General features: G+C 41.3%; 1 protein-coding gene across 4 annotated transcripts in view; it reads right to left on the reverse strand.

Annotated features, from left to right (window-relative positions):
- Positions 1 to 18,808, reverse strand: part of TUNAR (transmembrane neural differentiation associated intracellular calcium regulator) — a 181,593-nt gene that overhangs the window by 18,803 nt on the left and 143,982 nt on the right. The window contains exons 3-4 of one of the 4 annotated variants that reach the window (XM_075031061.1): positions 12,060 to 12,354; positions 3,996 to 4,111 (exon numbers count right to left, since the gene is read on the reverse strand). The exons of 1 other annotated variant lie outside the window; for it this stretch is intronic. In XM_075031061.1, coding sequence (XP_074887162.1) covers positions 3,996 to 4,082 — 87 coding nt within the window. In that variant the 5' untranslated portion in view covers positions 4,083 to 4,111; positions 12,060 to 12,354. Of the gene's footprint in view, positions 1 to 3,995; positions 4,112 to 12,059; positions 12,722 to 18,808 lie in introns of those variants that run through there. 2 more of the 4 variants (XM_075031062.1, XM_075031063.1) reach the window with 2 other exon arrangements.

Here is an 18,808-nt window from a genome sequence, read left to right on the forward strand (position 1 = left end):
AGAGTGCAAGCCAAAGCAGGAGCTGCTCGCAAGCAGGGAGTGGTTGCAGGTAGCTTGCAGAGCAAAACAGCGTTGCTGCGGCTCACTGTGCTCAGGGGGGAATGGAGCATGGATGTAGGCTGGTGGAGTCCTTCTGAGTGAAAGCTTAGGGTTGTACAACTCATAGCTACATTTAAACCTCCACAAATAATCCAAGAATCAGGCTTTTTATAGAAACCCACTGGCGGTGTTTTACTTTGAACACTGCTGCTTCTTGGACTACAAATGTCAAAAGCGTATCTATAGTGATGCGCTGCTGCAGGCTGGCCTTGGGAAACCCTTCATAAAAATCTGTCAGTGAGGCTGGGTAACTTCCCTCCTCTGACGAAGTCATCCATTCTGGTCACAGCTACACTCTCTGCACTCTCCCTGGGGCTAAGGTAAACATTACTGAGGAGAAAATGTGCATGACTTACAAATGCACAGCACTTCACCACATGCAGGTATTTGCAAATTAAGGACAGAATAGATTTCTCATAGATACCTGCATGTACACCATGCTCTACCAGCATGACGACTGCGCCACGCTCTGCACACTTCACAACCAGTTAAGAACAAACTCTTCCACGCCGCTCTTGCAATAACATTTTTGCTGTAGGCTGTTGCCTATCACAGGAAGGACGGCTTAGCAGCCAGAGCACCAGGTGGGGACTGGGGTGTTAGGGCCTCTGGGGTCCCGGGGGCACCTCCGCGAGCATGGGGACACCCTTTGCAGTTGGGAAGTTGTTCAGCATGAACAATCCTGGCTCTGAGAAACTGCGTCTCCATCCTCCCCGCTCATTATCACTTTCTTCCCAGGTATGTGTTGCTGGGAAAATGCTGTGCAGAGCTACCAAACATTTCATTAAAACACATGATTCCCACCTTGTCAAAGCACTGCATGGGCTGCTTCTCCTTCATTGTTGCCAGGTGGTAGTTGCTAACCAGGAAAACAAGGACTTGCAAAAATGACTGCTTTCATAGATGGAATATTGCCCTCTCTCAAGAGCCGTAATCCCCCTGTTAGCACAAGTCTCTATTGCCTTCCTTCTGTTTTCTCATTCCTGACTTCTTGTAAATGCTAAGGGGGGGGGGGGGGGGGGTGTGTGTGGGGGGGGGTGTCTGTGTCATTTTGCTGTCAAAACTGTAAACACTAGAATATTACTAGGCATCTCAGCACAGGAAGATTTACAGATGTTTGGTCTTCATTATTTTGTTATAATCTTACACCTTTTTTTTTTTTTTTAACAGCACAGTAAACAAGGAATTTAAAAGCTCCCAAACATGGCTCATAAATTCCTCCTGTTCCAACTTGCAGCCATTTATAACTGACATCAGCTATGTTTCTGCTGCAGTTACAGGACTGCTGCACACACAACCGTGCCCAAGGTAGCTCCAACATAGCCAAGTGGGAGCAGAAGTCTCCTAGAAAGTGCAAGGTCCTGCACCCCCCATGAGGAGCAGCTACCTGAAAGCACAGCCACGGTCCTGCTACATCCATCAGATGCACCCTGAAGCCCACACCCTACCAGATTTCCTCTGCCCATTACTTAATCCAGCTAGACCAATGCCAGCTGGGTACATTTATACAGGTTGTTTAGTACGAGTGAAAATAAACACCCCAAATGGACATATGCAGTCATTTTATGAGGAGTAAGAAGAAATCTGTTCCTATAAACCATTTTCATGGAGTTTTGTGGTTGACAAACAGGCTGGCTGAGTGAAACTAACCAAGACGTGTGCTAAATCTCAGAGGTACCCAGCTGCAGAGCAGCTCTGCTCGTACCAGTGGAGATCTGTGTGCAAAGCCGTTGTGCAGAGACACAGAGATATGCCCTGAACATTTGCTGAAGTACCCTGAGTATGTAGCAGATAAATGTTTGAAGCAGAAAAAGAATGGAAAGAAAGTTTCAGGTAAAGAAACAAAGTGCAAAGCCACAGTCTGTTCTTATTTTCTACCACAGCAATTGTACCGGTGGTGGTGATGAAACCAGCCAGCGGTGTGATCCAGCTGTGGAAGAAATCAGTGGCACAATTCTCACTGACTCCACCAGGTACTGGATTAGGCTTTGAAAGCAAAAGTTGCCCAGAAAGCACTAGTAGCAGGAACAAAAAATACTTTTTCATAACTTAGTCACCCAAATTGCTAGCATATGTATTGACCCCAGATCCCTGTTAGTCCCTGAAAATGACCCACATAGTAAGTTATCAGCTCCAGTAGCCTCAAAAGAAGAGGACCATGTGACAATGAAGATTCACAGAAAGTCCCTTTCTTTTGGCTGTCCTATTCTTATTTAGTAATAGCTTGTACTGAGAGCGGCCCTTGCCTCATGCAGCAGTATACTTTCTAGCTTAGGTGTTTAAGGAAAAGTATAGCTACACCGCCAGACACATCAGCAAACACAGTGGCAAATGATCTTCACTACAAAAAGCATTAAAGATAATGAAAGTATTAATCATTCATATAAAAAAATCAACATAAAAATCTATATGTAATGCTGATAACTGGGACCAGATATGTGGTAAAGCAGCCAGTGAAACTAGTTATTCACCTTTTGTTGTTCTGTGTGCTTGCAGAGTTAGTTATGGAAGTTGCATTCGCTTGGAATTTAATTCCCTACAAGAGCCTGTTTGTCCTACTGTTTGTACAGTATCTACCACTCTCAGGCCCTGATCTCAATAACTGATAATAGCTGCAATCTATGTGATAAGCACAGGACAAAAATGCACCCAGATTTCAAGCACACCCTTGTCTTAGGGAGGAGTCACATTCTTAGAGGGGCTTGTGCCGAGCCTCGCAGCCATTCCGAGCACCTGCAGCTCCCGTGGGTGCAGCAGGGCCAAATCCTGCCAATGGTTCGCAAAATCAGCTTCTGCTGCTGCCTCTTGCCCACAGCCAAGCAGAGCATCGAGCTCTGATTGGCGTCCTTGCTTTCCATGTGTCCTTCAGGACCTGAATTGCACATGTGCTATAATAGATCCAAGAGGTTTCCTTTGAGCTTATGGTCCTGCACAAGCATAAATCGATGCATTTATTGCATTCTGGGTGATGTGAAAAAGCATCAGCCTTCCGTTTTTGTGCTGTATCACCCAGTTAGTAAGCTAGAAGAAGTAGGGCCAAATCCCGAGAGGGTTAAGCCAGTCAAGCTACATCAGTGAACACCATTTGAAAGCATAGATGTTGTTTGGCGTATATCTTAAACTGTCAGGAGGAGCAGCCAGTGAGCAATGAAGTACTTGACCTGTCAGCATGATACAGATCATTTACATAGCTTTTTACAAACATTAACAGATTAATCCTCACCTTGGGACACACAAGCAAGGTTCAGTAGCCCTGACAAACAGACCTGGAAGCTGATTCACACAGTGGTTGTAACCTGATTTCCAGGAGAAACCAGCATCTTTATGTTTTATAAAAGCAGAGAAGGGAATAGGACTTCATACCTCCAGACCAGGAGAAAAAGAAGTGTGAAGCGGTTAGCAGCTTTGGCCCAGCCACTTGTTTCTGTGGGGAACTGGGGCTATTGGGACTTTCTTAAGTGCTGATTTCCTGGCTCCTCTTTGATTCACACCAGCTGTGACAATCCCAAGTAGGAAGGTAGTTCTCAACCCAGCACAGAGGACACAGGCACGTTTGCATGCAAAGCACTGTATTTCACACCCAAAGTGTAAAGCAAACCAAGCAGCCGAAGTGGAAAAGTCCTACCTGGTTGCAATTTCCTTACCCAAACAGCTATCCAGAGCATCTCAGCTCATTGCATTTCCGTGGGATCTGTTTCTAAAAGCAGTAGCAGTCACATACTAACACATGGGTGAAAGTTGAATCCTGTGCACAAGGCTTGGGCTTTGCATTGAGGAACAGGGAGCATCTGTGATGGATACGGCCCACAAGGTCATGCTGACAGAGCTCACAGACTGAGAGAGAGAGAGACATGGCTGTGGCCTGTAAAGCCATGCTGGCTGTTTTGTTTAATTACCTGGGAGACATCCTTTGTGCACACATCATTTACGCAGCTGAGGGGTCTGTCCTTAGCAGTATCATCGAGGACTGAGGAGTTGTCCATAAGCCACAGGGGACTGGGAGCTGAGGTCCCTGGAGAGGCAGGACAGGGAGTGAACTCACAGCTGAGTCTCTCTGCAGGAGGGGTATGCATGTATGCACCGAAGGGGTGAGAGGCTCAGTTCATACATGCATGCAATGGACGGGTGTACCCAGATACACTGTCATGGGAGTTAGCAATGTGTGTCCACATGGACTGGGATAGACACAAAAAGGGTCAAGGGAAGATGCATCTGTACAGGCATCTGCTAGAGATGTGTGGCCAAGGAGGACATGCCACCGGATTCTTAAGGTACATAGTAATTAATGTGTTGTAACTTGGTAAAAACTTTCGGGATTTGTCCCTAAAGAACTGATGTCATGAAGGTCTCCTCTGTTTTATGAAGGAAATTGCTAATTGATCCTGCCTCTCTGCATCATATTCACACTGCACTACTCCTGTGCTTAACCTGCAGGGATCCATGCGTGACCTGACTTCTGCAGGGAGGTACTGCACCTCCATGTGAGGCTCCAGAGAAGGGCTGTGGGTAGGAACAGGTTGTGAGATAGGGAACACTAGTGTTTCTGACGTTAAAATCCCTGTGATGCCCGTTTAGTGTGCCTTCTTCACGTACTCATAAATCTACTGAAAGCCAGGTGAGAGATTACAAATGAATCTGGAGACAGATTCAGCAAAACTGTTGCAGGATTCTCCCTGTAACATTAGGCATGGTCTACTTTTTTTTTTTTTTTTTTCCAAAGGAATATAAGGCTTTAGTGATGCTTTTGATCTACCTCCTCTTGTGAGACATTGCAGATGTGACTAGTGGTCTTTTCCTAGCTTACTAAAATTTGGTGAGGAGGACTGGAATTATTTTGTGGTGAGCATGAATGGATGGAGCAGATGCTCTGTGGGGCTTTCTGCATTAAACACCCATTGCATGGTTTTCAGGGTGGGGACAACAACTAGACCCAAACGTACCAGTGATCCCTTACAATTCCATTACAAAGCACAGAAACAGATGCAGAATTTGAGGGATAACAATTAGGAGCAGAAGTAACAGACCAACCCTTCCTCAGTCAGCTCTGATGTGATATTAAAGTCATATTAAAACCATATTACAAGGTACACCACATTGCACACTCGAGATGTTCCCAGTGACATGACACATTGAAGCACTCTGAGCATTGCATGAAGTCATGTCAAAGATGATGTTCCCTTCGTACTGAGTTAACAATATCTGAGAGTGGCTCCAAAGGAGCAGGTACAATGTAGATTGTGACACATTTCCACAGCAGTGTTTTGAGAAAGCATCCAGCTGTGCCAAGCTCCAGAGCATTTTGATGCAAAGTAAAGCATTTGCTATGGAACGAAAACACAGGAACCCAAAGCAAATGGATATGACATCAGTGAAACAGATGATTCTTCCTAAGGAAAGCTTTGTTTTCTAGCTTTTTTTAATACAGATAGAGAACAAGTACTATGTTCAGCAGCACAGAAACAATACTATCCTTAGGGCCATTGTGGTCATCCATTAAGATCCACTTTCAAGAATGGTTTAAAAGTCCTTCCAAAATCCTACCGTCTCCTGCTAAATATTTTGTACTGCTTTTATATTCAATGAAAAGTTACATTTGCTGTGAATACCTGAACAAAAACCTTTCAACCAGTTTTTGGCTTGGGCACAAAATGAAAAAGAAATTCCAACAACACAGAAGTCACAGGTCTTAATAAACAGTCTTGCCATGTTGCTTTCTCATCCAAAAAGTTAAATGGTTTTGTTTTCAAGCACCAGACTTGCCTTCCTTAAAGGAAAGTTTCTGGTACTCTTAACATAGTAACATCTCACTTTACAGACGGTATTGCTAGGTTTTGGGATGTGTCAGATTAAAGTCCTAATTTTTCTCATCAAATATATCACAGTTTCACATGGAGGAGAAAGTGATGCTTTTCAATATCTAAAGACATATGCATAAAATGGCAAGTCCTAAATTTTCAGAAGTCAGAAGTTAAGAATATGCACTGCATTAATATCCTCATTAAATGGGTAACAAACCATTAAGGCATGATTTATATTCACAAGCACCACATTGTTTCCTACTCACACCACTCTATTCTGTCTAGCTTGGTTAAAAACTGGAACAGGCATTCCTCCACTCTGTTTTATCATAAAGAGATGTACCAGACATCCTTTACCCTTTTTGCAATCTCTTATTTCGTCAAAGCTTATTGACCTCCTTGGCTCATCAACTTTTCTCCAGGCCTTTTGTTTCTGAGGCTCTTACCATGAATGAAATTCTTTATTTATGTTCGTGGACTTCAGTGGTTCTCCAATGTTTCTTACCCAACTAAAAACCACCTTACCTGTCAAAGTTCAATAATTACCATACTATATCATTAGATTTACTTTTCTGATCTATTAATGTTGTAGAAAATATACAAATATTATAAACCCCATGCTCAGATCCTCAAAGGTATTTGAATCCTTCAGCCCCCTGATTTAAAAAAAACTAGGGGCCGTATGACAAATTAAGGTCTTAAACACCAGCATGTGTTTGAACTTAAACACTTTTATGTATTCTAATATTGAAGCGTCCACGGAAAAATTGCTAGCTTGCTGGAAAAGCCTTTCAGAACCTCTTTTACGATATTTACAGATACCATTAGGTCTAGTTTAGGACAGAGGGCTGAGGTAGGCTGGGGACAACCCTGTGCACCATCACTGCTGATGAAAATAGAGTGCAGGTGATCCTCCTGGCTGCCCTGAGCTCTGTGCATTGGAAAACAGTATTTTGAAGCAAGTTATGCAATTGCTCACTCTGGTGGAGTATGTGTTGACTAAGGCATTCCTTTCTAACCCTTTTCAATTGTACACCAGTAAGAAGTTCATGTCAGATAAAATAAGAGTACTTGATGCAGTAGGGTGCATTTTAAGTTCTCTTCTTAACATTTCTCAAGAATAAAACACAAGTGAAATAAGGTTTCCAGTGGAAGTACTGCTTTTAATCAGACTTTCATACTCTTCTACATTAATAAGTCATTGGGTAATTGGGTAAGTTCGGTACCTGTCAGCATCCAGAAGTATGTCACAGCTGGAGCTGTATCAGTAGACCAGAGTGAGGCAGATACTCCTTAAGCTTCTGGGATATTCTGCTGCAGAACTCATTCCAAAACTCTGGCACACTTGCAAAAAGCTTTTTTTCCTTCTCGACATGTACAAAATTTTCCTGGGTTTGTATTAAGATGCCAAGGCAGATTTTTTTCCCCAACTTCAGATGTAATTTTAGCAGCTAAGTACTTTTTGTACAAACCGTCTTTTTCTTTTTCATAAAGAGGATAAAAAGCTGAAAGAATTACCTTGGACAGAGTAGGCATACCAGGGTTAATAAGAATCACTGTTAGGTACCATATTCTCTGTGTCATCTTTTTACCCACAGGTGCTGGATTCATAATGACCTGTGTGAACTCTAGATAGCAAATCATCAGTCTTTTTATGTTGTAACTGGATTTTTTTCTGTGTTGAAATTTGATTCATTTACATACCTCCACAGCTGTCCTTAAACCCTGACAGCATTAAGAGATACACATGTACATCCCCCAGAACCTGTATGGAATGCTTAGGATATTTCTATTTAGTAATTTTCTGTTTAATCTAGGAAACACTTCCCCTGTGTAGTAAAGCAATTACATAATTAATGGTTACATTCACAGAGAATGGCTTGGGAGCGAAAAAAAAATTTTTAGGACAACTGTGTCAGACCAGAAAGGAAGTACGCCTCAATAATTCCCTTTCACATATGATACTTCAACTAGTATTAACTTAAAAGTCCAAATGCAAGTCATTAAACAAAAAAAATGAACAAAATGAAGAGCAACCTTGCAGGGACAGTGATGAACTGAGAATAAGGACATTTGGGTTCAATTCCGAACTCTTCCCTTGCCAGTATAGCTTTGGGCAGTTTCTTTGTTCCTCAGTTCCTTATCTATTTAATAAGGATATTAATACTCGATTAATTCTACTTCTTGCCTGCATGCCTTTTGAAGGCCTCTTGAAGGTTTTTGTAGTAGAAACTACTTCTTCTGGTATCCGTAAAACTCTCAGCAAAATGGAGGCCCGCTTTTTGTTGAAGGCATAAGAAGAATTAAAGGAGGGAATCGCAATGAAAACTTATGTCTACCATGGACCTGGTAAGAACTGCTGTTCAGTATCAGTAATATAGGGCTCTATAACATCTAATGCTAAAGATGGCCCTTCAGAGAGTTTCTAATTAAAGAACTGACCTGTAAGAGCCAATAAATATTGGGACATCTATAATGGATCTAGTTAAAAAATATACAACAAAACATTTCCCTGTCAAAAAAAAAAAAAAAAAAAAAAAGTGTTGCAAATTTTCACTGAGAAAAACAGATAAACAGGTATCAGTACAATTATTTGTAATAAATGAAAGTCTGATTAAAAATGTTAAAAAGACGTGTCATTTTGAAATCAGTATTTCCATACATACAGATTTTTAGAGCTTTACATTTTTAAAAATATTACACCCTTTCAATTTTTTATCCTGGTTTATGAAAAACATAGATGCTGATCTACCAAAATTTCTTGTCAGATAAATATTCTTTCTGTGGCTATTTATGTTTAAACAACAAAAGTTTAAGACTCGTTTGGTTTTGCTTTAGGGGTTTTTGTGGGCCTTTGAAAAATCAGGTTTTTGCTAGATCTTGAATCAAGACAGCTCAAGGCATTCCAAGTACAGGAACTGCTTATGTGTTGTATTATTAAAGCACATTTTTCTTGACTAGAGATAGTTGCTGCAAGTGTGGAAAGTATTTCCACTGTTCAGTATAACTTTCCTTATAATGCAGATGGTTCGAGCTCTAATTCACATAGTTTATCTAAAGAAACAGTTCAATGGACTGAAATGAAATACATGTTTTTTCAGCATCAGACCTTCATTGAATAATATCTTAAAAGAAAAGGAAATTACTAATTTTACTTGCTTTAGAATTGAGAGAGAGAACCAAATACAGCTGTTGTGCAAATGTTTAAAATAAATGATTAAAAATGTCACTAAAGAAGGAGTTCTAAGTCACAGTAAATCATTGACAGAAATATCTGCTTAAGACGACAAACATCCTGTATCATGCAAAACCTTCTCTCTCAAAATCACACACTCTAGAAAATAATCTACTATTCTTGCTATGTATATGTTGCTATTATAGCGATAAAAGAAACAAATGAACCTATTGCTGCATTACTGTACTGGATACATTTTAAATGTTGCTATGCTTTCTTTTTTCTAATATTTTTCTTTCTTCCATAATGCGCAAAAAAATTCCAATGCACTGTATTCTGAAAAGGAACTGTTCTTTACAAATTACAATGAAGGAAATATTTCTTGTTATGTGATATATAACCTGATAATACAGACATTTATAAGCATGCAAAATTGCACAGGGAAAGAAAATCTGGATTATTTTATGCTTCCTATTTCAATATATATCTGTATTCTGTAGAAAGTTTACTGTAACTATGACTTCATATTGTGTTTCTATACCCTAAAGATAAATATGTTCCTGAATCAAAGAGCTAAACATCATGTATTAACTAAAATATGAAAATATTTAATGTAGCAGAAAGTTTGGTAAGTAACCTTGAACCTAATAATAATGAGTACTTTTATAAGATCAGTGAGAGCTTAAAGGATTTTTTTTTTTTTTATGAGTTACCAGAAGAACTGGCAATACCTAGTAGCAATGTTAATACTGTCACAAAAATAAATAAGGCAATGAATGATTCCAATAAGAATACACTTCTCGGATGTGGAGACCACTAATAAAAGTAAACTTTTGCATACTCTGATAATTCTTCCCTAACAATGTATCTGTACAGTTGCCTGATCTTTAAGAATGTAATTAACCTATTTTTCTTGTCCTAATTACAAGGCAAAAGGATTCACGTGGGTAAAAGGAAAAATGATTTTGTTTAGAAGGGAAATACAAATTATGCCTGAAGCCTAATAAATCTGTTGCCATGACAATCAAAGAGCCTGGTCTTATAAAACCTTCAATAATTTATTCACATGAGTAGCTCTTACTCATACAGTTGTCCCATTGATTGAAATAGAACTGCTGATGTGAGGAGAGATTTGCAATGGGAAACCTGAGTTGAGGATGCAGTCCTTGTTCACATAAAGAGCTGAGGGGACTACTTCCACAAATAAGAGCTTCTTTCAACAGTGAAGACTGGAAAATGACATTTATGGGTTGTGTTGTCCTTCCTCAGTTTTCCTTATTGGTTGTTCTAGTAGTCACACTTCTTTGATGGTAAAATACACAAAAAAATCTACTTCAATGCACATGTATACATATTTTGAACCTTTACTCATAAAACCAAGGCTGGTTCCTCTGAACCCTACTGAAAAATTGTCACACCACAGGAATGTTTGTATCGTCTCTGTTTCCTCCTACTGCAGTGATTTGAAAAAGCTGCATTGCCAATCTCTCTCTAAAAACTGTCTTATGGAGTCCTTCATCATACAAGGAGGAGGTGTATTGGAAACTACCACAAAATTCCATCTTTTGAATAGTATTCAAGCTCTGGTTCTTGTTCATGAGTCCTGGTGTGGCCTGGCCTGGCCTTTTTGCTTTGGCTCTTTGCATCCCTATCACCCTCACCACCTGCTGCCAGGAAACCGTCACCTCCATATCCAGCTGGACAGCCCCGGACAACCGTCACAAACGCTCTCCTGGTCCATTTCTAACCCCATCAAAAGGAGTGGGATTTGCAAGGGATTACCCTTAGAGCAGGGGCAGGCCCTTACCACAGTTTGCTCCTCAGGAGGCACTCAACTTTCCCTCTTCCAAACTCAGTGATCAACCAGAATGCATTAAAAAATATATATATTTCACATCCCCACTCTTTCATCTTTTAGTTCTACCCTAATTTCTGAAACAGAGGTCCAAGTAAACCAGGCTTTCTGGAAAACTAACCTTCCATCTCAGTATACTCACTATGTAATTACCGATCTGCTTGGCAATTTCCTGATAATGACCCTAAATTTTGTTAAGTCAGGTAGTTAGTTAATAACATCATCTTGCACTTCCCTAGCACCTTTCATCCAGGAAGATGAAAGCACATTACAGCTATTAATGAAAAATACCTCACAACATCCACTGAAGCCATTTATAATAATTCTCAATATCCCACTAATACATGACAAGAATTACATGAAATGAGAATATCTCGTACTGGGTTTGCTTATTTTATGACTTAGGTCATCAAAAGTAACATTGTCGTAATTCACAGTGGTCATTTTTTGGCTTTCTGGCATATATAAAGGATCTGCCTCCCACTCTAAAACACAGCATCCAAGCCTGCATCTGATATTTATTCACCATGTGAAACAAAATAAAGTGAATCTTTCATACCTGCAGATCTTGCAGACATTCAAAACCCTTCTGTATCTTTTATTTACTCAGATAATACTTATTCAGGACCATTCTTACATTGATACAGGATTTCTTTTACTTTCTATTTTTGCCTTCTATTGGTCAGTGCACGACTGAGGTGCGGGGAAGATATAGCGCCATGACCCCAGAGAGACAGACAGAGTGAGAGAAAGAGGAGGCAGGAGGAGGGGAATGGAGGGAGGGGAAAAAGAGAGAGAAATGTCAAAACAAATTGTTAAGCATCCTCTTTAGTGTGGAAATATGCACAACACAGCTACTGATGTTCCAGTCCAAGTGCAAATGACAGCACAGGTGTGCACAAACCCACACACGCACATACACACTGTCACAAAGCAAGGGAGAAAGACAGAGATGATCTTACAAAGCTGCTGCAGTAATCAGGACACTTGCTCCTGGAAACAACCACACAAACAAACGTTCTTTTGTTAGCTTTCTACATTTTTTCAATTTTCATTTGATGATTGCTATTATTTTTACCTCTCACCATAACAGAAATATGGTTATTATTAAAAGGAAGGAAAAAGGCCTTACCATGCAGTGCATCAGGAAGAGATGAGAAGCACAGAGCATGCTGCAGAGATTAAGCTCAGCATGGCATTCAGATATCCTTTGGAATTGAAGAAAATTGTCCAACCCATTCTTCCTAACAAAGCGGACAAGTTTTCTCTAGGCTTGAATTTTTCACCAGAAGTCAGATCCTTACAGTGCATTATATGTTCTTCTTCAGGAGATATATTTCCTCCAGTTAAGTTTCAGCTCCGCAATGCCATTTCCAATCAGCTCTAAGAAGTTCTTCATTCCCAAATTCGTGGTGTCATCAGAGGGACTCCAAAGAAAATCAAAGAAAGAAAGAAAGAAAGAAAATAATACCTTACCGAAGCCCTGAAATTACTATGCCGAAAAGAAAAAGAAAAAAACCCAACCACCCCTCATTTACTCTATTATCTGTGTGTTTCACAGCAATCAGTATCAGCTCTTTGGTCTCATATATGCAGTGTTGATTACTTGTAACAAAGGAAGAGGCAAAAACTTTCCCAATTCACACATGATGCATTTTCATTACTGCTGCTCAACGGTGCGCTACCAGACAACCCTTCTCACCCTGAGGAATCTCTAAAACCATCTGACAGAAACATCAGCTGTCCCTTTCCCTTCCCAAAGAACGTGAATTTCTAGAAAAGCGTTGGAGAAAGCTTGACTAATAACCCCAAAATACGAATTAGATCTAAAAGCAAAACCCTCGAAGCAGGAGAGTTCTCGAGCAAGGAGATACCTTGCCCGAAGGATTTGTGGACACACGCGCTAAGTCATCATAGGGAAGGAGAAGGGGATAAAGAACAGTAGCCAACGGTGGGTTCGGGGAGGGTGGGGTGGCCCCGAATGGGTGCCAGGCGGGAGTGGGATCCCGAGGCACCCTCAGCCTCCTGCCTTCTCGCTGACAGCAGCTCGGGCTTCCCCTGCACTTTCTGCAAAGCATATTAATTGATTCTGGTTGCTGAGCAACTAACTCTGGGGAGCCACATCCACAGCTCCGGCACAGCCTCGGCGGCAGCAGCGGGGAGAAGAGACGGTCTCCCCCACCTCCCTCCTCCTCCCGGGGCTCGCTCGCCCTCCCTCCCCAGGGTCGCCCCGGCTGGCCCGCAGGGAAGCTTTGCAAGGAAAAGGAAAAAGCCCCCACTCATGCAGCAGGGCGAGGAGGTGGGTCGCTCCCTCCAGCCTGCGCGGCACTGGCAGGACTCGGGCGAGCAGCCCTCCTTCGTGCGGAGAGCACCGCTGAAGCCCCACGGGGCATCCTCCGCTCCGCGTGGGGTGCCTGGGCCAGGGGGGCTGGTGCAGCCGTGGGAAACCCACCGAGGCGTGGAGAGAGGTACGTGAACCGGGGCGGTGCAGCTTCCTTCTGAAAAGCGAAGCTGGGTTAACCCTCTGGTTCTCCAGGCGTACTGCAAAGAGGTCATTGAAACGACAAGCAACTCCCATGGTTATGCCAATACATGGGTTCAAGAGTGAGCGGCCAGTTGAAGCTGTGGCCACTTAAGCTCGGTCCCTGCAATAACTGGGCAAATGTATTACTTATTTCTGACCTCTTTATCATGTTGCACTTCAGACAGAGTAGACGCTTCTCTGGCTGAAGGGGCACACAGTAAGCCAGAGCCACCATCCAGAGGAATCGCCTGGATGTCTTTGTCAGAGACTGCAAAATGGAGTTCTTTGATAAAGCCTTGTCATTGTTTTAACTGATGTTCTTTTTAAGTTCCTCACAGAAGAGAAACAGCAATGAGGCCATTTAGTTTTGGCCCATAAAAGAGATGGGATAACTGGATAACTGGAGCCGGCTCCAAGGGGTTCCTCCTAGAGCGCCTCAACTGATGGCCCCATCGGAGCGACACCGAGGATTTCTGCAAGGTTGATGCCAAGTGGATGGACCCTGAACAGGGCCTGACCACTGCAATTTGTGGCAGGGCTTCCACTCACTGCTGTGGCTCTAGAGCCTGAAAAAAATCTCCAAAACACCACACTGTCCAAAACAAGACATTTCCTTTGTGCTCATATTTTGGATAAGCCCTTAGTCAGATCATGGCATTTGTTCAGCACTGACTAAGCTGTCTTTCTGTTGCACAGGTAAGATGTAAGAAACGAAAAGACCTCAAGATTTCTCTCCCTGTGACCTGGCAGTAAGTGCAATATCAGATCTTGGCCAAACTCCTCACACATGATTACTGTCAAAGACCTGAGCTAGATCAGCTCTTTATTCTCTTATAGCGATAGGACAAGTTAAAGGGCAAGGCCCTGAGAACTGCCTTAGCTTGCAGTCACATGGACAGAATTATCTAATCCTCCCCTTGAAAAACTCCAACCTATAACTTGTGTGCGCTATCTAAATGGCAAACACCGGGTCTTTGTGAGAAGGGGACAGGTTATCTTATGCAAAAGAGTAACTTTTCTGGCAGTAGCTTAGCCCCACCACACTCTGCTTTCATGCTTTATAAAGAAAGATTTACAGTTTAGCCTCATTTTCTTAGCAAAGCCAGATGCTTCACATATATTCAAAGCTCAGGAAGGACCCTTAGATCAGGTTAGCAGAGCTCCTATATGAAACAGATTGCAGAACATATTCAGTTAATCCAGTATGTCTACTGATAGGAGCATATACTGGGTATTCCTAATTTCTCAATTATAGCATACAGGGAAATATGGGAACTTCAGTATTGATTTAGTAAATGGAAGTAATTTTGCCTCCTACCAACAACAGAATACAGCAGGATATTTCTAAGGAAGAGATCCTGTAGTTCACCTATTCCATGAAAATATCTTCTGATGTCTTCTAACATACTAAACATAGGTTAAACACACTAAAACCACACACAATAAACAGACTGTTCTTGATTTATATGGCCACCAATTTATGTAATTAATGTGGTATAACTGATTCTCCCTTTATCTCTTCTTCTGACGCTTCGGACATTCCTTTTGACTGTCTCTCACAGTACCTCATCTTTGTTCCCGGATAGGAATAAATCCAACAAAGTTTCCTCTAGCAGTGGTTGATGCAAATAATGTGTTTTGTTGTGCGTCACTGCTCATACATGACATTGCTTCCTTTAACCCACAAGTTTACTTGCTTGCAATAATGTGCTGAAGAATGACAACAAGCAGAGTTGAAAGGAAGCTAAGCCACCTCTGTCACAGCAGGATCAATCACACACATGCTAGTCCTTGGAAATGGCTTTCTAACCAGAGCTTACAAGTCCCCTTTCGGGAGATCCCATGCTTTTAAAAGACAATTTATTCCAGTCCCTCACCACTGTAACCACAAAAAGGGTATTTCTAAGCTCCATTGCTGCAAAGTTAAACACACTATTTCTTGTCTTGTTCACAATGATCAAGGAAAAGAGCTCCTCCATTCCTCATTGCAACTACATAAACTATGAAATTCACATCTCCTCTCAGTCTCTTCCCTTTCTAGATTAAAAACTTATCCGAGCCTTTACTGTTCTGTCACTTTTTAGAGAATGGTTTATCACACAATGACCTCTGGATCATGAGTACAGAAAACTGAGTGTAAAACTACATGTGTATAGAGATGCACATGAATGCATGCAAAAGTAAAAGGTACCAAAGAGACAGTGACTGGCTTAGGAAGTGGGAAACAAGGGGGACTGCTTCATCTAGCTGTGATAATAGGGTTAAATAGTGTTTCAATATTCCTTTTTTCTTTTCTGAATGAAGTGGGCTGACATAAAGGAGGAGATTAATACAGCTAGGTTGTGTGTGTCTGTCAGTAAGTCCTTCCAACTTGTGGAAGCAGGTAGTTCAATTTAAGGGCATAAGGGAAAAAAGACTACTCTTTCCTTTGAATTTGTATAATGATTTATGAAATATTAAACAGAAGAGGGAAGCTAGCACAAGATCTCAGGTAGATAGTACATGAAAAATATAGAAATAGATAGAGAAAAGACTGGGGGGGCGGGGCGGGGGAGTAAGTGCTTGGGAGTGATGAAAGCAAGGAAAACAGATGAACTTTTATACTAAGGGAACAAAGAGACATGGAGAGATTTCCCAAATTCTTACAGAGAAATTATTAAGTCTACATGAACATACTTCACCATACACATAATAAAGAAAGACTGGTCTCAACATAAGCTGTAGTTGTTTTATCTTTTCCACTTTTACCCCTTCACACTGATGTTGGTGCCTGTTTTTATCCTCAACAGTACAATCTTTTAAAAGTGTGACAACAAATTACTAATAATTTAATGTAAAAATAAGGTACAAAACAAGGCACAAGGAAGAATACCAAACAGTGTTGAAGATTTCTGTACTGGAGCAAATATCATAAAAAGTGCGAGGGAAGGGCAGCTGAGGGGCAAAGCAATAAAACAAAACAACCTTAGAAAGGAAGCAAGCCAACAACTGGTGATTTCAAAATGAAAACAAACTGCAGTGTAAGAAGGAGCCATCAAATTATTAAAAGAAATTTTAGGAGAGGTAGGTTTGGAGATGTCAACATTTGTGCAATTTTTTTTTATTTTTTTTTTTTTTTTAGAAAATGTAAAGCTGCTTAGATAAAATTCAGTCTCTTACAGAAAGCAAGTACAATATCTGTCTTTCACTTCACAAGGCTTGGATTTAATCTCATATAAATGCTTTTTATTATGCATTGAAAAGGCTGACTAATGCACGTGTTCTGTTCCTATTTCATTTTCTATTTACTTTTTCTCTTCCCACCTCTCTATCCTTTCAATAGTAGCATTATCCTCTTTGAGAAAATGAGTGTCCTGTGAGCCTATGGACTAGAACAAACTAGGACCCAGTCAGCCCTCATCCCCCAGGGGAAGGGTACAACTGGTGTCCCACCAAAACCGTGTCGGTTACTGCAGCCGAATCAGACCGGCACCATCCCTCCATGTTCAAGCGCTGTAGCCAGATAGGACCCATACTGCAAGACTTTAGGCGTCAAAAAAACGGGGAGGTGCAGTGAGCCATGGCAACTGGTTGGGCAGAAGCCCACTTCAGATCTTAGACTGGCTCCTCTGTGTGGCTGAGACCTGATAACAAGAGAAAGTCCCCAGGGAGAAAAATCGGAGGAAAAAAGACCCTTCTGTCAATATGTTCTAGTCCAGGGTGTAGGAGAGGACCAAGTGGAAGGATGACATTTGAAGAAGACAAGTGAGGGCTGCGGCAAGTGCAAAGAGGTGGCCCAGGCCAGGGAGACGGTGCCTTTCTCCGGCTGGTGTGGATGCCTGTGCTGCGGGGAGGGCAGTGAGCGCGGACAGGCTCCTTACTGTGCTGGGCAATTACTGTCCCCTAGCCTGAAGTAGAGCAGAGGCCCCTGGGGACTTGGAAGACGTGGGCACGGGCTGTCAGGCTTTAAGAAGCTGAAGCAGAAAAATCTCCCAGGAGTCTCCCTGCAAGGCTCAGGAGCAGGGAAGACAAGGGAGGTGGAAGCAGAGGTGTGCCAGCATTGCTCCTTGGGTGCTCAGACCACCTCAGCAGCCACTGTCATCAGGAGATGCCTTCCCACGGGGCAGGGCAGCGGGCCACCCATGCGGGCTCTGAATTGAGTGACAGGGGAAACCTCCTCCCCAGTTCACCCAGCTGCCTGCCACAGTATCACGTGGCTACTAGAACCAAATGAAATAACTTGTGTACCAAACCATTGGCCTTCACGGCAGTCGTAGTTTAATACTTAATAGAGACCATCACTTTATTCCTTGCAAGCTGCACCTTTTCTGGTACCTGCCAGATTTTTAAAAGCAGCATTGTATGTAAAGGACACAGTAATTTTAACATAAATACAAAGATTTGCACAGATCATGGAAATTATTTAAAGTATGAAATAAAAGGTATAATTCAATTATGAACCAAATTTTAATTAAAAACCTGTGAAAATAATTTGCAAAGAAGTTTTCTGGATATGTTTCTCGTTTTGACCTTTCAATATCCTGTGTCGCAATTACTATTCAGTCAATTGCAGCACAAACAACTGAATTGATTTCTTGCCTTTTTAGTTTAAAAGCCATAATACATGGATGAGAGTCTGATCTTCAGTGAGTGCATTTCCAGATCATCATCAGCAATTAATTGGAAAATCTAAGAAACAGACATTCATTAAAAAAAAAAAAAATCTATGACAGAGGATGTACCTGTAGTTCCATCTATCTGCAGTATACTTAGGATCCCTAAAAACTATTTGTAACATACTTTAAATATAATATTACTGTAATAATTATTTTCAATATTCTATATGACAACTGGTCTCATTCTTTTCTAGTTTCCATCAGTGCAAATCAGACTAGGATTACACAGTTGTCAAAAACTTGCAACAATGAGAAAATAGTACAACCAATGGTAAGTAAAGCCAGTAAAATGCAAAACATTTTATATTTGTTGCTCTTTCTTTTTAAATAAACGCTGCTTTACTACAACTTAACTGCTAACTCACTAAGGATTGACAAAAGGTTACAGCTTGTGGTTACTAATTGTTGGGCTTGCTCATACTTTCACAAGTTAGTCTGAAACAAATTTTAATGGATCTGATTTGAATTTCATTTGTAGAGAAATAAACCTCCTACATTCACTGATTTCAACGAAATCATCCTTTATTTACATCAGCATAGCTCGTAACAATAGATATGCAGTAACAACTGTCTGTTGCAGAGCTGGCTTTAGTTTAAATTTGCTGTGTACTGGTAATGTAGTACTGCTTCCCTTACATCACCATAACACTAAAAATAGCTTTTCCATATATCCGTATCAAAAATGTGTGCACAAAAATGTGA

This window comes from Buteo buteo, chromosome 6, assembly GCF_964188355.1.
Source record: "Buteo buteo chromosome 6, bButBut1.hap1.1, whole genome shotgun sequence".
Taxonomy (NCBI): domain Eukaryota; kingdom Metazoa; phylum Chordata; class Aves; order Accipitriformes; family Accipitridae; genus Buteo; species Buteo buteo.